Source organism: Sinocyclocheilus grahami, unplaced genomic scaffold (genome assembly GCF_001515645.1).
Source record: "Sinocyclocheilus grahami isolate Dianchi unplaced genomic scaffold, SAMN03320097.WGS_v1.1 scaffold646.1, whole genome shotgun sequence".
NCBI classification, from domain to species: domain Eukaryota; kingdom Metazoa; phylum Chordata; class Actinopteri; order Cypriniformes; family Cyprinidae; genus Sinocyclocheilus; species Sinocyclocheilus grahami.
This window is the reverse complement of record NW_015505825.1, coordinates 202,758-220,789: the sequence shown is the minus strand read 5'-3', so window position 1 is coordinate 220,789 and position 18,032 is coordinate 202,758. Positions and strand designations below refer to the sequence as shown.

The window sequence follows — 18,032 nt, the reverse complement described above, 5'->3', positions numbered from 1 at the left end:
CATATATATAATACCAGTGTGGAAAGAGATCTGAAAAGTTGCCCCAACATATATATATATATATATATATATATATATATAACTGTACCCCAAGCTGCCGTTTCCAAATGTACTCTGGTTTGCTTCCTCCGGAGTTTGGTAAAGAGCTATTAAAAACAACCAAACAACGTCAAGCAAACCAAAGTCCCCATCAAAAGAGAAATAACCTTGTTATAGACACATTCACATCAAAATGGCATATACATACAGTATAGCCAAACTGCACTTGTGTTTTTAAAGTTGTCTTAAACTGACAGAAGACTATAAATTAGTATAATGTATCTCCACAAAACGGTTTCAAAGATTCAAGAAACTTTCCAGATTCTATTTACTCTATTTACACAATAAATAATTAGAACTTTCTTCCTCGGGAAAATTAATAAAAATGAGTCGCTGCTGAATGTGGATCGCAGGATGTGAAAGCCAAATATCCTGAATCTTCAGGCTTGTCCTTTCATCATCTTGCTCTTCCATCTTATAGTTGTCCTAGCATGCTGCTGACGGCCTGATCCAGTGCACGAGACTGTTGAATCTTGGGTTTAATCCCTGCTACAGATCCCTGCAACCTTTGTAGCTCCAGGATGCTGTCTAAAGCACTTTGCAGGTGTTCACTCAGTTCCCCGTCTTCCACTAATGCAGGCGAACTGGGAGACTCTGCTACCGAAGCAGACAGCTTGTTCCTTTTGAGCACTGGAGTGCACTGCTCTGGAAGCAAGCCTTGCACCCTTGGAGCTACATACTCTTGAGTGGCCACAGAATCAGAGAGGTTCTGCGAATCACTGCCTGTCCTAATTGTCTCTATGTCAAGGTGCAATTTCATCTTGTTTAGCTGATCTGGCCTCTGATCATTTTTGTCCTCTGCAACAATTGACAAAGGAGACTTGAGAGATTCATCTTTCCCCTGCATGGCTCCTCCTCTAGTTAACTGCCCGCTGTAGTTTCGTTTAAACCCAGAGATCACATGTGAGGCATCACATGAGTTATGGATATCTTTGCGGGATCCTGACTCTTGTCTGATAGTGAGGTGTATTGCTCCTTTGCTGCTGGAGCTATATGTCTTGAGGCCAGGAGGTCTGTCCGATTGCAAGGTCCATGATGGTGGAGATGGTGGACAACCGGCAAGGCCAGTCTGGACTGATGGCACATGGCTCTGCTGAGATGAGTTTTTGGCCCGGGACATGAGGAAGGACTCTGCTGAACCACCAAAAGAATGAAACCTGTTCACATTTCACTGTTTCAGGTCAGAGTGCATGTAATCGGTGGCTGTAATTGCAACACTTTATAACGGAGTTTCTCAAATCTGACCCTGGAGGGTCACTGCCCTGCAGAGTTTAGCTCTAACCCTAATCAAAGACACCTAAGCAAGCTAATGAAGATCTTCCATTATTAAAAAAATGACAGGCTCCTGAGCAGGGTTTGAACTAAATGCTGCAGGGCAGTGGCCCTCCAGGGTTGGATTTGAGGAACCCTGCTTTACTAGTGAGAAATAAAGGCACACAAAATAATCTTGTGCCTTGTTACCTGGATCTCTTCTGGTTTTGCGTCTGTCCTCCACCAGTGAGACTCTCTCTGACTGGAGAAACAAACGCTCTAGCATCACCATCTCTGCTGATGGGCTCTCCTGCTGAAGAAAGCAGTAACAACTCAAACCTGCCACCTCTTATATTCCAGAGAACCAAAATAATTTTTTGAATTTCAGAACAATTACTTTGGTCAGTGATTCTGGTTTAGTGAGATGCAGTTTTTTTTGTTTTTATAAATTATGGCATTTGTTACCTGGGATTCAGTCAGAAGAAGTTTCCTGTACTTGTTCAGCATGTCTTTAATTCGTTTCAAGAGAACGACTGAAACGCACTCAAACTGCTTGTCCACTGCACAAAGAATGACAGATATTTTCTTCTGTTTATTTTAGTGTTGAGTCTATTATAGGACAACAATTTTATATAAAATATTGTTAAATTCAAACTTCATGATTGCGGTCAAACCTGAAATAAAGTCAGCCTGGTTGGGTAGAGCTCTAGCACAAGTATGGTACGGCAACAAATGTCTCAAAGCATCCTCCACTGAAACAAATGGGGCCAAAGTGTTTGGGTTGAGAACAGCACTGTGGTCCAAAAACAGCTGCTGTTTGAACCTGCAAATGCACATACAAAGTATTTCTATGTTAAATTAATTTGTGTGCACATTAAACCGCTACTTTGTGGATGGCCATATTTTTTTTAAATGTTATTCTTTTTGTCTTTCAAAACATTTGCTTGGAATCTCACTATGGTGTCCTAGACAAAGCAAATGAAGGCCATATCTGGGTCTTTCTTCGCTGCTAGTGGAGTCTCATCTTACATGAAGATGATAATGATGCTATCCTTTCCAACAGACATTCAGGCCAGCTGGCATTCAAAGTGGTTTGACCCCTTTTTCAATCTTATTGAAGTATGTAGATTAGCTCATTATTCAATGGTCAGCTTCTCCATTGGACCCTGCTGGATTTGTTACAAAGGTAAGAGATTCTAGTCCAGTGCTTCTCAACCCTGTTCCCGGAGGCACACCACAGTACACATTTTCAAACTCTTCCTAACGCTTCCTAATAAAACACATCTGATTCAACTCAGCTGCTTACCTTTGACACCTTTGAGAACACCGATGTTCTCTTCTCTCTAGGGCAGGGGTGTTAAACTCAGCTTCAGTAGACCTATGTGAAGTTTAGAAGTAATCCCAAAGGACTTGCTTAGTTGGATCAAGTGTGTTAAATTTGGGTTGAAGTTAAGCTCCACAAGACTGTGCTCCTCCAGGAGCTGAGTTTGGCACCCCTGCTCTAGGGAAAAGCCTTTGTGTTTAGAATGAACTTGTTGCAGGGATCTCCAACCGTGCTCCTGGAGAGCTACCGTCCTGTAGAATTCAGTTCCAATCCTGCACCAAAAAACCTGTCTGTATTTATCACGTAACCCTAAACACCTTGATTAGCTGATTCAGTTGTGTTTGATTGGGGTTGGAGTTGAAATCTACAGGACAGTAGCTCTCTCCAGGAGCAGAGTTGGAGACCCCTGCTTTGTTGTGATCAGAAGTGTTGCTTTTTATGTATTTCTGTCCTGGAAAGCATTACAATGCAAAGCTTTTATTTGAGAGTCTTGTTTTGACCTCTGCCCATTGTCCCTGGGTGCAAAAGGCTTTTATACCTAAGGCCTAAGGTCTTTAGACCTGTTCCTTGAGATCCTGTAAAGTTCAACCCCAACCCTAATCAAAAACATCTGAATCAGATATTCAGGAACACTTGAGAATTATAGAAAGGTGTGTTGGTGCAGGGCTGGAACTGAATTCTGCAGGATGGTAGCTAATAGGGATCAGGATTGGGCATTCGTCAGACTTTTCTCCATAAGTGTGGAATCAATCTGGGATCAACACAGTTCTATCTAATCTGATGTAATCTCATCTAAGGTGCCTTGAAATGTACTGTCTCTTATTCCCTAGTCTCAGCCTCAGACGTCACCCCCACGGACCACGGACAGCTGAACGTCTGATGCATGTCGCACACAAAATTGGAAACACTTCAGGAGTTTCGAAGCCTTCATCAGATTGGTTAAATTATACAGAATTTCCGGGAGATGTGTGTTGCGTTCTTTAACGTTCCGCTTGGAAACCAAAATGCTGTGATGCCAATGCCTCATGGAAGAAGAAAGCCGTCGTGTTTACAACTGTGACGAAGAGCACTTAGGATCAGCTAATCAACTAACTAAACAGTGGATTTTCAAAAGTATATGAAATATTTAAAGTTTGCGGCATAGAATATTTCAAAAATATCCAAGAGTTTTACACACCGGTCTGTTATTGTGGGGACATTTCCACGCCCCTAAATATGACGCGGCACTAAAAGAAACGTGATGGTTGCTTTACCTGACAGTCATATGGCCTTTTGGGTGGGCCTTGGCCATTCTGCCATCAGGTCTGGCTATGCGAGACTATTTATTCCCCAATCAGCTGGTCTAACATTTCTTTCTTGCTAGGTCTTCCTTGCTAGCTACAGCCCTACCTATGGCATTTTCCGTCTTAAATATTTTTGAATTCATACTGATGTCTACATAGAATTAGTATGCCACTGAGTATATCTATTTTTACTTACCTGTGTTGCCTTTTTGTTAGTCTCAGCTTCTCCTCTTTTGGATCCACACTTGCAGTTGAAGTCTGACACACGGAGGGAATTTTATAATATAATAACATACTTCATATCCAGAATGACTTTGAAATTCTGTATCCATTCGAAATGTCACATCTTCCTGAAATCTAGCATAATTTGACTAAGACGTCACGTTTCTTTTGCACCTTTACCTGGTTCTTCTGAAGTGTTGAGTAGGTCTCCTTGTCCTGGGAAAGCAGCCTGGACCCGAGATGTACCTTCTCCTGTAACTCACGCTGATTCAAAGAGATTATCCCATTGTTCCTCGGGACTGTGAGCTCTAATTAGGGGAGGTATAATTTTTTAGCCAAACCGGATGAGAGAATGATTATATTATATTTATAAGATTGTTATAAAGAATATATGTGACCCTGGCCCACAAAACCAGTCTTAAGTAGCACTGGTATATTTGTAGAAATAGTCAAAAATACAGCAATAATATTCATTGTTACTGATGGAAAGTTAGTCTCATTCAAGAATTTACCTGTGTCATGTTCACCGTATTGCTGCTTGTACTCAGGGTCGGTTGACTCTGAGGTTCTGCTAAGCTCAGTTAACACATGACTTTGGCCCAATTGCTCCGGATACATAAACAACTTCTCTAAGGAAGAGGAAGGGCTCTTACTCATTACTGGCCCCCCATGACACTTGGGATCAGCACCAGGAGCAATTGACACAGAGGAATCCTGCTCATCTAAGACTAGAGTTGTTGAGTCCTTCATGGAGTCTGTGTCTGGGGTCTTTACAGAGCACTGGCCAATAGGAGACTGCAATAGAATATCTGTATGGCATGTTGGCATAAGAATCTCTTCACTCTCACACAAGGAAGAGAAAGTCTCAGATGCAGTCAAGAATGTGAGCGAGTCCTCAGCTTCACCTACAGCAGCAGAGATATGGTTGTCCATTTGCACAAGCAGAGTTGCAGCTAAGAGATCTTGGCTGGCTGACGGTTTTTGTGGATACTGCAGAGAAAGACATATATTTTGTATTTACTGAAGAAGTAGAGGACACATTCCTAATATGCTGTTACAGTTCACATCTGTGTTTGAATACAATTTACAGAGCACAGTTTAATTTACCTGTTGGGGAGGATGCACTAAAGCCTGATTATGATTTAGTGGGTTATGCTCTCCTTCAGTAAAATGTTGCTCTCCTGTCTGTGTAATCAGCTGGGGGGATAATGAAAACACTGTCTCAGGGGTACAACTAATATCTGGTGATGACTGTAGTAGAGATGATACTGGAGAGGGCAGAGGGTAAATCTCTGCAACAGATGCTTCCACTGAAGCTGGAGGAAGCAATCCGCTCTCCTGAAGTGAATAGAAACCGTGAACAAACGTAATAAGCCACAAATCTGTTATAAAATACAACAGTGCTTTTAAAATTGAATGATGATAGGATTCTGAAACATAATATAATACTGTTTATGAAAATAAAGACCATTCCTAACATTGATACAACAGAAACTCACTTGAAACAGTTTGTTGACTTTCTCCTGTTGATCTTCTGTTGTTCTCTCAGGCAAGAGAAGCACTGAATTCTGGGTAAGACACGCCTTTCCCTCAGGTCCACTTATTTGAGCACTTTGGGCTTGAGGCACCAAAGGCAGACTTTGTATCATAGACTGACCATTTTCTATTGGATTGGTGGTCATATCAGGAATAAACATATTGGCATTATTAATCAAAGTGATCTGGTTTCCAACAGTGTTTTGAACTACCGCATGCTGCCCCTGCACTTGAGGTGCATAGGTCCCTGCTAGCTGTGTTGGCATCTGGAAGACTGTAGGAGGTGTTGACCGAATTGGTAAGGACCCTGACAGAAGAGCCCCTTGTTTTAGGGTGAGCTGTCCAGTTGGGGAGGTGAAAATAGGGCTGAAGTTGATTTGCCTTGGCCGTACAGTCACAATATGAGAACTGTCAACATTGGGTATGTTAGACACCTGATTGCTTGGTGTACTAAGAATACACCTTGGGATGCTGGTAGACTGGGACAAAGTTGCAGGGGTTTGGCTCGGCAGAAAGAACTGTCTCTGGCCCTGAAAAGGATCCTGGGGCTGAATGACAATGGGGCCTCCTTGACCAACTAGATTCAAGCTAACAGGTTTGCTGACACCTGGTGCGGACTGTGCTTGTAAGGACTGCTTTGAGCCAACAGAAGGGGGTAACAAGACACTCTGTGACATATTTGTTGAGATGAAGGCAAATCCTGGCAATGGTTTCTGTCCTGATGGCCTGGAACTGATCTGCACGAGCCTGGGCTGGATGCTGACTGGTAACTTAGGCTGAATGGGTAGAGGGTTTTTTTGTAACATGACTCCTGATGGGGTAATTGTTCTAACGGTAGAGGCCAACATCTGGCGAGTTGGTAGGGTCTTTTGGATAATCATGCTGGTGCTTTGTGCTGAATTAATTGAAAAGGATGCCTCGAGTGGAGGTGCGGGGAAGACATTCCCAGGAAGTAGACTTATTAGCTGCATTCCTGGAGGTTTGAGTGAGGGGCAGCCTGGGCCAACAGCTAACAAAGATGGCTGAGGAGGCTCCACTGCTGTTTGGGTGTCCTTTGGTAAAGAGCTCAAGCCAGGAAGGGTCAATGGTTTGGAGAAATAGGGTGTTGAAGGCAAAGGAATGGATGTGCCAGACAAACCAAACTGGAGAGTTTCTACTGGCTGGGCAAGTCCTGCCTCTAATGCTAGAGTGTCCTCAGTGATGTCAGCCTCCTGGAGACTCTGCTGGAGAAAGTCACAGATCTCTTCTGACTCTTTCTGCTGTTCCACTAGTTGGACATTGGGATCTTCTTGCGTCTCTGGAGCTCCACTTCCAAGTGAGGATCCCGGTGATGCCAGCAGTGCCTCCTCCAGAAAGGAGAGATCCACACAGCCAGAGACAGGAGTGTCCTGAGAACTAGCATCATCTGCTAACAGAGACGCAGGGCTCTGCAGAACGGTCACAACAATCATATTAAAGGAGTCATATGATGCGATTTCAAGTTTTCCTTTCTCTTTGGAGTGACTGTGTCTGTCACTGTCACGCGACTCCGTTCCCCTTTCGGGCTCTGTCTTTACATTTATTTTGAAAGATGAAGCTGGCGATTATGGTAAGGAGCGTTACATTTCCGACGAATGCTTGCGGTGTTTGGCCAATCACAATGCACTGGGTCAGCTGGCCAATCAGAGCAGACTGCGCTTGTCAGAAGGAGGGACTTTGTAGAAAACGAAGCGTTTGAGAGAGGCGGGGCATAGAGGACCTACAATAATGTACAGTATTTGAAAAAGAATGTGTTTTTTGAACATTAAAGCATGTCAACATATTCTGTTACACCAAATACACAAAATAATGATCTTTAAAAAAAGCATCATATGACCCCTTTAAAGGTTTGTTAAACTTAAGTATGCAAACACTATTTAAAGCTTAACACTATTTAAGTCACAAATCCATTCTATTGAAACTAAAAAAGTGGGGGTTTTGTTTTAGACAGACTGGCATGTTCTGGGTGGTCCCAGCTGAAACAAATCTATATGCCCCCTCTTCCATGGGGAGAGCGGTCTAGACTTACTGGAGTGTCTGTGAAGAGTGACGGCTCTCCAGAGGATGAATTAATGAGTAAGTCTCCACTTGGCAGCTGTTTGAACAGAAGGGAGGAGGGACAGTTAATTGCATGGGATCACTTTATAGAACTTGTATTTGCACACAAAAATGTAAAAAAAAAAAACACACGATTTTATTCTGTTTAAAGGTGGGGTATGTATTTTTTCAAAAACACTTTAGAAAACTGAGTCGGGCCGAGTACCAAAACAAACTTGTAGCCAATCAGCAGTAAGGGGTGTGTCTACTCATGATGTGGAGGAGAGAGAGAGCACTCAGTGCACAGGACGGACATTAGCCGAGCCGAGCGACGACAGAAAGATAGAGATGGTGGATAAAAAAAACAAAAGAGGAAAACGTCTGCAGAACAAAAGAAGGCTTGCGATAAGACAAGAAGTAGGACCCGTGTAAATTTCAGATTAGCTTTCCAGCGCTGGAGAGAACTCAAGGAGCGGGAAGGCCTGCGATCGGATGCTGAGGTTGCTTTGTTTCTTCTTGATAGGTGAGTAGCATTGGTTTTGCTTTGTTTCACAGAACTAATATATGCTGGCTTTTGCTTGAATATGCTTGTAACGAGATGGGCGGGGCTGTGGGAATGGAGCGAGGCCGGTGGCGTAATTGATAATGAGTGACACCTGCACCACTCACCGGTCTCGAGTCTCATGGAGGAGCTCCGGAAGGATAAAAAGGAGTGACGACATATATGCTGGCTTTTGCTTGAATATGCTTGTAACGAGATGGGCGGGTCCATGGGAATCTCTCAGAGGGGTCTCTCACCGGTCTCGAGTCTCATGGAGGAGCTCCGGAAGGATAAAAAGGAGTGACGACAGTGAAAGACGAGAGAACTGCTGTGGGAATGGAGCGAGGCCGGTGGCGTAATTGATAATGAGTGACACCTGCACCACTCACCGGTCTCGAGTCTCATGGAGGAGCTCCGGAAGGATAAAAAGGAGTGACGACAGTGAAAGACGAGAGAACTCCAGGCCTGGTCCTCCGTGAGACTCGAGACCGGTGAGAGACCCCTCTCGTCACAATGCTCGTGTGTCATAATCGTTGCCTGGGTTGCGTACATATGTGTGGGGCGGAGCTATCAAAATAGGAGCGAGACACTTTTGGGGTAGGGCCTTGTTTGTTTTGGTGATTTGAAATATCAACATTGGCTGCCAGAAATCACTTACCCCACCTTTAAGGTTCTTCAAAGTTATCCATGTAAGATCTCTATATACGTCCTTAGAAGAGTGCAAAGGTTCCAAAATTAATGTAACTGAAACAAGTTTGGCAAAAGTACTGTAACAGATAGTCACTAATGTTACTAACATTAAAGATTAAAGCCACACTGTAATATTATGATCCCTCCATACCTCATTTGTCCCATGAAGAAAATCATTCAGAGCTTGAGGGTCACTGTTTCAAAGTAAAACATTTAAAAGTTAACATATGAGCAAAATATCTTGCAAATCTTCTGTTGTGAATGCTTTAAAATACGCACAAACTAAGAAAATTCATTTTACTGGATGTAACAACACTTACCACAAAACATCAAATAAACAAGTACCATCTTCATCCTCCATTTCAACTAAACAAAAAAGAAGTTGGATTGTAATTACAAAATTATGATAAAACTTAAACCAATTAAGTTATACTTTGACAAAATATGCATTCATTCATTTGATAATAAATCTAATACGTCAGTATTGTGTTTATATAATGTACTATATAAATGAACTCCAATCCACTTAAAAATGTATACAATATTATGGTGCCGAATCTCTATTAAATCGCTATTATTACAATGTATTAATGAGATGAAACCACATGGTGCATATGTAATAATCTGGGTTTTGTGAAGTAACCTAACCTTTGATTAGGGTGGCTCCATTTAGAGCAGGGAGAGAGTTTCTGTGGACTTCATTGACTGGATTTTAGGGACTGGCAGTGAGGAAACTAGACATTTGGACACGTGTACAATAAGTTATTAGTCTTTGCAAGTGTATGGATGTTAAAAATGAAATGGCTTAACTGAACTGGCAATCATACTTTATCTATGAAATCTTATTTCGCTGTTCTGTACATTTTTGGTCCAATAACCTACAAAGTGTAACATCTAAATGACCTGTTCATTTACTGAATATGACTGACTCCGCCTGAATATATTGAGTTACACCAATGCAAATAGTTTTTAAAGGATTAGATTCAGATTTGAGTCCTTCCTGCAATGTGGTAACTTTCAAGTCAATAATAATGTTACATTTCAACTACAAATTCATATTAAGTAGGCTGGTTGAAAAGACTGAATCATATTTATAATGTTGCACACTGCTGTGCCACAACCCTAAAACAAGTACCAACCATGTATGAACCGGCATGGGTGCTATAGATTTGACTAGGTTCACTTTTCTGAAACATTTTAAAGACAATAATTCAGTGTTAGTCAGTGTCAGACTGTCAACTTGAAATGCCGCAGATCACTGTTAATTTGCAGATAAATAAATAATCACATTTTCAGTCAATTTTCATTAATATCTAAAAGAAATTGGGATTTATGGAAGAATTAACTTTAGGAATGACCAAATTACATATTTATACTGTTTACAGTGCAACAGTTTCTTTATAGTCAGTACTATAATAAAAAAAATGTTATACAGTATCACTGTTAATTTGCAGATAAATAAATAATCACATTTTCAGTCAATTTTCATTAATATCTAAAAGAAATTGGGATTTAGTGATTGGGATTTATGGAAGAATTAACTTTAGGAATGACCAAATTACATATTTATACTGTTTACAGTGCAACAGTTTCTTTATAGTCAGTACTATAATAAAAAAAATGTTATACAGGCTCCAATAATATAATTGCATATATCATACATGCATGCATTATGTAATATCAGTTACCAGAATATTTACACCTCGCATGGATTATGGTCAAATGCACATCATGAACCGCGTGCCATCGCATGTTCAGTATCAGTTGATTGCGCAGAGTACAAATCGACACCATTGCATTGGTCGAAAATCATCTTCAGTTAGAAATGTTCTCTTATTTTGTCTCTCGCTTTGACTTAAATCTGAGGTCCAGACACCTAGATCTCCTCCAATGACTTCTGTCTTATTTTTCTTTACCTACATCCGCATTTCCACAGGCTGGCTGTTTTAGAAATGATTTCTGAATAAATCCTTATACCCAGATCATACCCAGAAATGGCACGTGCGGTCACGTTTGCGTCTCTGAGGTTTAAAGGATGCTGCTCAGGACGCGGTTCGCAGGAGGTGATGCGCACACAAAAGCTCCTCATGTGAACACGCAGCTGCACATCTATCCCATCATATCTCCTGTGCCGCGCCATAACGCGGATATTCTAATGCGTCATATCGCAGAGAAAAAAGAAGAACTCACCAGCGTCTTTGCGCTTTATTGTCCTTCCAGACGGGCCTGTGCGCCATCCATCCGTACCCACAGGCTCGGGGAGGAGGGGGAGACGGGCTCGCGAGGGTGGGTGACAAACACGGAGGTAGAAGAGAGAGAAAGCGTGTGTGCATGTGCTGCGCTTCAGACTCAGCGACACTGCAACCCAGAAGCGCGCTGCTTTTCACAGGCATTTGGAAACATTTTACATGATGGTAAAATTGACCTTGACCGATCTTATTCTTAGATCAGCGGACAGAAAAGGTAAATGCAATATCATACTCTCTTTTTAACAATAGGCTATTCTGCTTCGGAGACTAATTGATCATGTTAAGTGACAGCAGTGTCCAAGCGCTCATTGTCCCCAAAAACTTAAAAAAAAAAAAAAAGTGTTAAGTTCTGTGGCAGACCTTCAAAACTTCGTATTTAAATAGAACATTTTTCTGAAAAAAAAAAAAATTCCTTCAACTAAAATCTTATTTTCAGAAGGATTACTTATTAATTAATTTATTTGGAGAAGTGAAAAAATAAATACAGTAATGGTTAAAAAGAAAGGTTAAATTTAAGCTATTCTTAAATATTTGTGGTGTTTTGGTGGAGTCATTTTTATTTATTTAGTTATGAGGGGGGTTATGTAATGTCCAAACCCAAAATATGTCATTTCCATACCTAAAATACATATTTTACAGTCACTGTTATGCAGATTGATCATAAACGAAGCTAAAAGGCTTCTTACCAGTGGCAATCCTTCACAAAACCTAACATCTACCTCATGGGTAGAATGCAAAATGTTTCAAAGTTACAAGCATTTCAGTCAAATCTAATTTATGCAATATTTCAATCCTTTAGCCCAAGGGGGGAAATCAACCCATGGCAACAGTAGTCCAATTCCATGGGGAAAAAATGCATCCAGCACACGAGCTGTCATGGGTCGCGAGAGTAAGGAGAGATGACTCAATATGCTCCCTTTACACCGAGTGCGCGTGATCGCCAAATCGAAAGTGAAAGTGAACAGCGAGTGCTCATTCAAAAGAGATGCTCAGCATATTTGATAGCGGCCGGCCCGTAGGGTTGTGGGGCCCAAGGCAAGATAATGAAAATGGGCCTCACTAGTGTAAAAACTGTCATAGCAATTTGAAGCGTGAAGAGAAAGCACATAAAATGCCAATTTCAGTAATTAAGCATAAATGTGTATTAAGTGTAACACATCCAACATATGTAAAAAAAAAAAAATTTAAACCGATTAAAAAAGTTAAAGTGCAAGTGAGCTTGAAAAATGAAAGTAAAAAGAGATGCATGAAACACAAATTAATAAAATAAAATCTAAATCAATTATACACAAAAACTAAATAAAATAAATGGAGAATTTAAAGTAAACATCAGTGTTGAGTTCTGCACTCATTGATTATAACGTAACTTTGTGAGATCATGATGAACTAAAATGGGTGACAGCTTTTTAGTGATTATAAAGGAACGCTCTTTGCCCCATAGCAATGAACGGCACAAAAATATTACGGTTAGGTCTTATATATATATAATATTAAGGTTAGATCACTCTCACTAATTTCAGAAGCAACCTAATGAAAATGGGCCTCACTAGTGTAAAAACTGTCATAGCAATTTGAAGAGTGAAGAGAAAGCACATAAAATGCCAATTTCAGTAATTAAGCATAAATGTGTATTAAGTGTAACACATCCAACATATGTAAAAAAAAATTTTTTAACCGATTAAAAAAGTTAAAGTGCAAGTGAGCTTGAAAAATGAAAGTAAAAAGAGATGCATGAAACACAAATTAATAAAATAAAATCTAAATCAATTATACACAAAAACTAAATAAAATAAATGGAGAATTTAAAGTAAACATCAGTGTTGAGTTCTGCACTCATTGATTATAACGTAACTTTGTGAGATCATGATGAACTAAAATGGGTGACAGCTTTTTAGTGATTATAAAGGAACGCTCTTTGCCCATAGCAATGAACGGCACAAAAATATTACGGTTAGGTCTTATATATATATAATATTAAGGTTAGATCACTCTCACTAATTTCAGAAGCAACCTCAGTGATTTGATTCTGGACCCAGGTCTATAATTATTTCACGTAACAAGCTTAAATGGCTCAATTTTCCCTCATATGAGAAGTCTGTCTGTGATCATGCACCATTGCATTTATAAAACCAATACCAATACTACAGCAATACATATTATGTATAGCAGTCAGAACATCCTTTTTTTGGCTCCATAAAGATACTGTTTGGATTCCATTTCTACTACAATTTCACTGTAATCTCTCTAATCATTCTTTCATTTCAATTCCAAAAGCTGAACCAACAAAATCTTCACACAAAATCTGAACTGTAACTAGAAAAGTTTTCAGATAAACATTTTCTTTATTTGCTAGAAATTATAAAGAACACTGAGTTTGCTGTGCCTGTTTGTAGATCGGCACAATTTGGCCAAAAAAATGTGTTGCTTTTACATATCAATAATTCTGATTATAGTTATTACTAAATGAAAAAACATTAAATAAAGTAATAATTATTGACAATGATTATTATTAATATATTTACAGAAAACTGCAGCATGACCTGTTAACAATCAGGAGGCCTATAACTATAATTGTTTACAAAGGAGCACAATTTGGCCAAAAAAATGTTGCTTTTACATATCAATAATTCTGATTATAGTTATTACTAAATGAAAAAACATTAAATAAAGTAATAATTATTGACAATGATTATTATTAATATATTTACAGAAAACTGCAGCATGACCTGTTAACAATCAGGAGGCCTATAACTATAATTGTTTACAAAGGATTTATTATAAATAAAAATCAGGAAATGTTATGCATCCTCTGAGAGAGAGAGAGAGAGAGAGAGAGAGAGAAAAAACTCCTCTACACTGGAGAAAAACTTGGAGAGAAGTATTATTTTCCCTATTTTACCCCAAATAAGGTGTCCTGAGTAGATGTAACCGTTTCATTCATACTGTTAGCCGGAGGGCGCTCTCGTGCCGTAAAATCATAAGCGAAAAAAAAACAGAGAATGAAATACTCACAAAAAATCACGTTCCAGGAATTCTCTAATATGGACAAAGGCATATGCTATCGCTACAGTAGCTGAATTAAACGCAGGTAGGACGTTTTAATTGATGAAGCATGAAGATAATAAACACATATGATTGTGACTAAATGGTGTATCTCTGTTCTTCAAGCAATCTCTGGTATTTTTTTATAGGAATAATGTGTATATATATATAATGCAATGCTAATCGACATAGCCTTTATCACTGTATAGAATATTATAAAATTATTTTGCCTCATTCTGTGATACCCCAAATAAGGGGTCCTGAGTAGATGTAACTGTTTCATTCATACTGTTAGCCGGAGGGCGCTCTCGTGCCGTAAAATCATAAGCGAAAAAAAAAACAGAGAATGAAATACTCACAAAAAATCACGTTCCAGGAATTCTCTAATATGGACAAAGGCATATGCTATCGCTACAGTAGCTGAATTAAACGCAGGTAGGACGTTTTAATTGATGAAGCATGAAGATAATAAACACATATGATTGTGACTAAATGGTGTATCTCTGTTCTTCAAGCAATCTCTGGTATTTTTTTATAGGAATAATGTGTATATATATATAATGCAATGCTAATCGACATAGCCTTTATCACTGTATAGAATATTATAAAATTATTTTGCCTCATTCTGTGATATGAAACCACATCAGATCACAAAAGGAAGATATTTTAAACGACAGATGTTATGAAATTAATTTGGAGCAAAAACATCATTTAAATGTTTTTAAACGCACTGTGCAGCCCTGGTGTGTCATCTGTATGCGTGTTGACTTAAAGGGGCTGCGCAGATCAATCAGTGTTTGGCATCAAAGTACTGCGATAGCGACAGGAAAGCATGCAGAGCTGTCCATTAGTAATCATAGCTCTTGCGGTACTTTGATGTCGTAAACCTGTTTGCACAGTGCAGCTTCAAGTCGAACACACCTAGAGATTTAATTGACAATCTCGCGGCCGCAGGGCCCGACCGCCTGTACCGCCTGTACCGCCTGTTGGATGGGTCAGCACTGGGGAAAAAAAGGACATGTCCGGGGTAAAGAGGACGTATGGTCACCCTATCTAATTCCATAGAAGAACTGTGGCAACTCCTCCAAGAAAACTTTTTTTATTGTTACTTTACTGTCTGGACAATATTGTATAATATATATATTTTATACAATATATTTATTTTCATTCATTGTGCAAACCAGTGGTAAACCAATAACTGGTGAGCAATGTTTTGTGTTCACAGTGTTCAATATGCGTTATGTAAAAACATAAGCACATAAGATTTAAAGTGCCCCTATTATGCCTTTTCGAATATTACCTTTCATGCAGTGTGTCATGTAGCTGTGTGTGAACATATACTATCTGCAAAGTAGTGAAGCCGACAGTGCAAGATAAATAAAGTTATTGTCTATCAAAAAAAAAAGAGAGTCGGCTCGCAATCGCCTAAACGAGTCGTCAGGAATTCCAATCTTATTCTGTTACGGATCTACGTCACAAAGTAACACATTTGCATAATGTCTGCCCATGTTCTACGTCGCCAACTTGCCCGCCCACAAACAGTAACATTTCCGTGGGGTTAACATCATGTCGAGAAGACGCTGTATCCTACGATGTGAGAGTAAATTTGTTTTATCACATCTTATAATTACCACAAACTTGTTAACACTTGGCACTTACCACTGAGAAACGTCCTGCTCCAGTCGTGCTTGCGAATAAGTCTCTTGTCGATCAACCAGTTCAACCGTTTCATCATCAGACTCCGGCTCGAATTGGTAAGGTGCAATCGATACCATCTTTTCTATGTATTGACAAGTCTCCAGGGCTGTCATTCCGTCATGGCAATGGGCGTTTCGTTTCCGACACGCGCTGTACACGATAGACCAATCCAGGGCCAATCTCTCCGGCTCTAGACCAATCACAAAGGACTGTGCCATCTGACCAATTACAGCAGTGAGGGCTCACGGAAAGGAGGGGTTTAGAGAGACTGATTCTTTGAACGGGTCAACGCCAACTGGGTGGTCAGCCGATGCAGATGAGAACTGTAACCGGGCAGCCTTTAAAGGAGGAAGGCACCTGCAGGTGATGGTGGGCATGAATGTTTTAATCCATGAGTTTTGGTTGACTGACGTAGAAGATGCTTGTATTATGGGACTAGATTTTTAACACTGAGGGGGGCCTGTATCAGTGTAGCCAGGGCTTACCTTCAGATCAGCTGGGAAGTCATTCCCCTACAGAAGGGGCAAAGGGCAGTTGATGTACCCTTGGGTCAAGCAAGGGGACAAGCAACTGGGCAGAATAGTCAAGCACTCACATTGAAAGGACTGGAGAAAGGACTTGTCAAACAGAAGGTGGTTTTGCGTGGACTATGGTTGCTTAAACGCGGTTACAAGAAAAGACTCTTACCCACTATCATGAATTGACAACACCTTGGACTATATCGCAGGGTCTAGCCGGTTCAGCTCCCTTGACCTCCGGAGTGGGTACTGCAGGCTATATATACAGTATATATATATATATATATATATATATATATAAATGGCGTCTGTTGCTATGGCACAAAGTGCACTCCGTTCATAATCACTAAAAAGCTGTCACTCATCTTAGTTCATCGCGATCTCACAAAGATACGTTATCAATAAAGTTCTCTACGCTGCACAATGAATCTCTTATTTACATCGCATCAACACTTTGATATAATGAGATTATTCATGCTGAACACAATACCTGAACAAAAACTCTGGTGATTTGAGCGGTGAGTGGATTCTAATTTAAGTGCCTCTGGTTCAAGAAATCAACAGTGTAACGCTTTGGATTACAACCCGCAATGTACTGCGTAAGTAAACAGAATTTACAGTGTAACTTTTTGGTAATTACAGCGTACCTATTCAGTACCTCCGTGTAGGTATAAGGGAACAATATGCAAAGTTTGGGGAATGAAGGAGTAATAATCTGTAAAATTACAAATTATTTCTACTGTAAGAATTTTGAAACCTAAGGGGTACCAATTCTAATATTACGTGGTATGTATGACCTAACAACAATCTTATATTTGCAAGCGATTTAGCAAAAACATACACTGTGTACTTTTTTATAGCCTACACATATAAAACACGCTGGTAATTGTTTCAATCCAAATGCTCGGTTGAGATGTTGGGTTAGGAAGCTGGCTTGATTTGACCCAATTTGGGTTGATATCAGTAATAAGTAACCCGACGTTTCTGGGTTACGAATGTGGAGGACGTGAATGAGAGCATGCAACAAGTCACGTGAGTTCAAACGTGAACGGTTCTGTGTGTGACGAAGTCCATGACTGCGTTGCTTAAGACGGGAACGTGTGGAAAATTGGAGAAAACTAATCGAACCGCAGATGAGGGACAACTTTGAAACTGTCTGGAGTGTGTTCCTTTAAAACTGCAGCAGTGAATGTGGTGAGCGAGAACTGGAAGCAGCTGGAATGGCGCGTGAGATGAGTCTATTCGTGTTTGCGGCGCTCATGATAGGAATATGTGTAGAAAATACAAGAAAACTAATCAAAGCGAAGAGGAGAGAGATTTTTTTAACTGACTAGAATGTGTTCTTTTAAAACTGAAGGGTTTTGTCTGAGTATGTTCTCACAACATTGAGCAGCGACTGATGAGCGGTAAAACCGGGAACTGAACTAACGTTAGTCAAAATGGTGCTTGAGGATGTGGATCAAAACGGTAAAATCAAAGATGGTAAAATCCTGTCAGTTCGCTATAATACACAGTTTAATCTTG

The 18,032-nt window shown here is 40.0% G+C and overlaps 1 protein-coding gene across 1 annotated transcript; it reads right to left on the bottom strand.

The window, feature by feature from the left end:
- Positions 1–411: 411 nt before the first annotated feature.
- LOC107558486 (glioma tumor suppressor candidate region gene 1 protein) lies at positions 412–9,705 on the bottom strand. Its single transcript, XM_016242146.1, has 13 exons — positions 9,650–9,705; positions 9,322–9,367; positions 9,153–9,195; positions 7,763–7,828; positions 5,679–7,142; positions 5,287–5,517; positions 4,692–5,169; positions 4,360–4,487; positions 4,154–4,215; positions 2,025–2,173; positions 1,816–1,910; positions 1,561–1,663; positions 412–1,233 (listed from the first exon to the last, which is right to left on the bottom strand). Exons 2-13 carry the CDS (start codon positions 9,360–9,362, stop codon positions 515–517), a joined length of 3,579 nt encoding a protein of 1,192 aa, XP_016097632.1. The 5' UTR covers positions 9,363–9,367; positions 9,650–9,705; the 3' UTR covers positions 412–514.
- Positions 9,706–18,032: the final 8,327 nt, after the last annotated feature.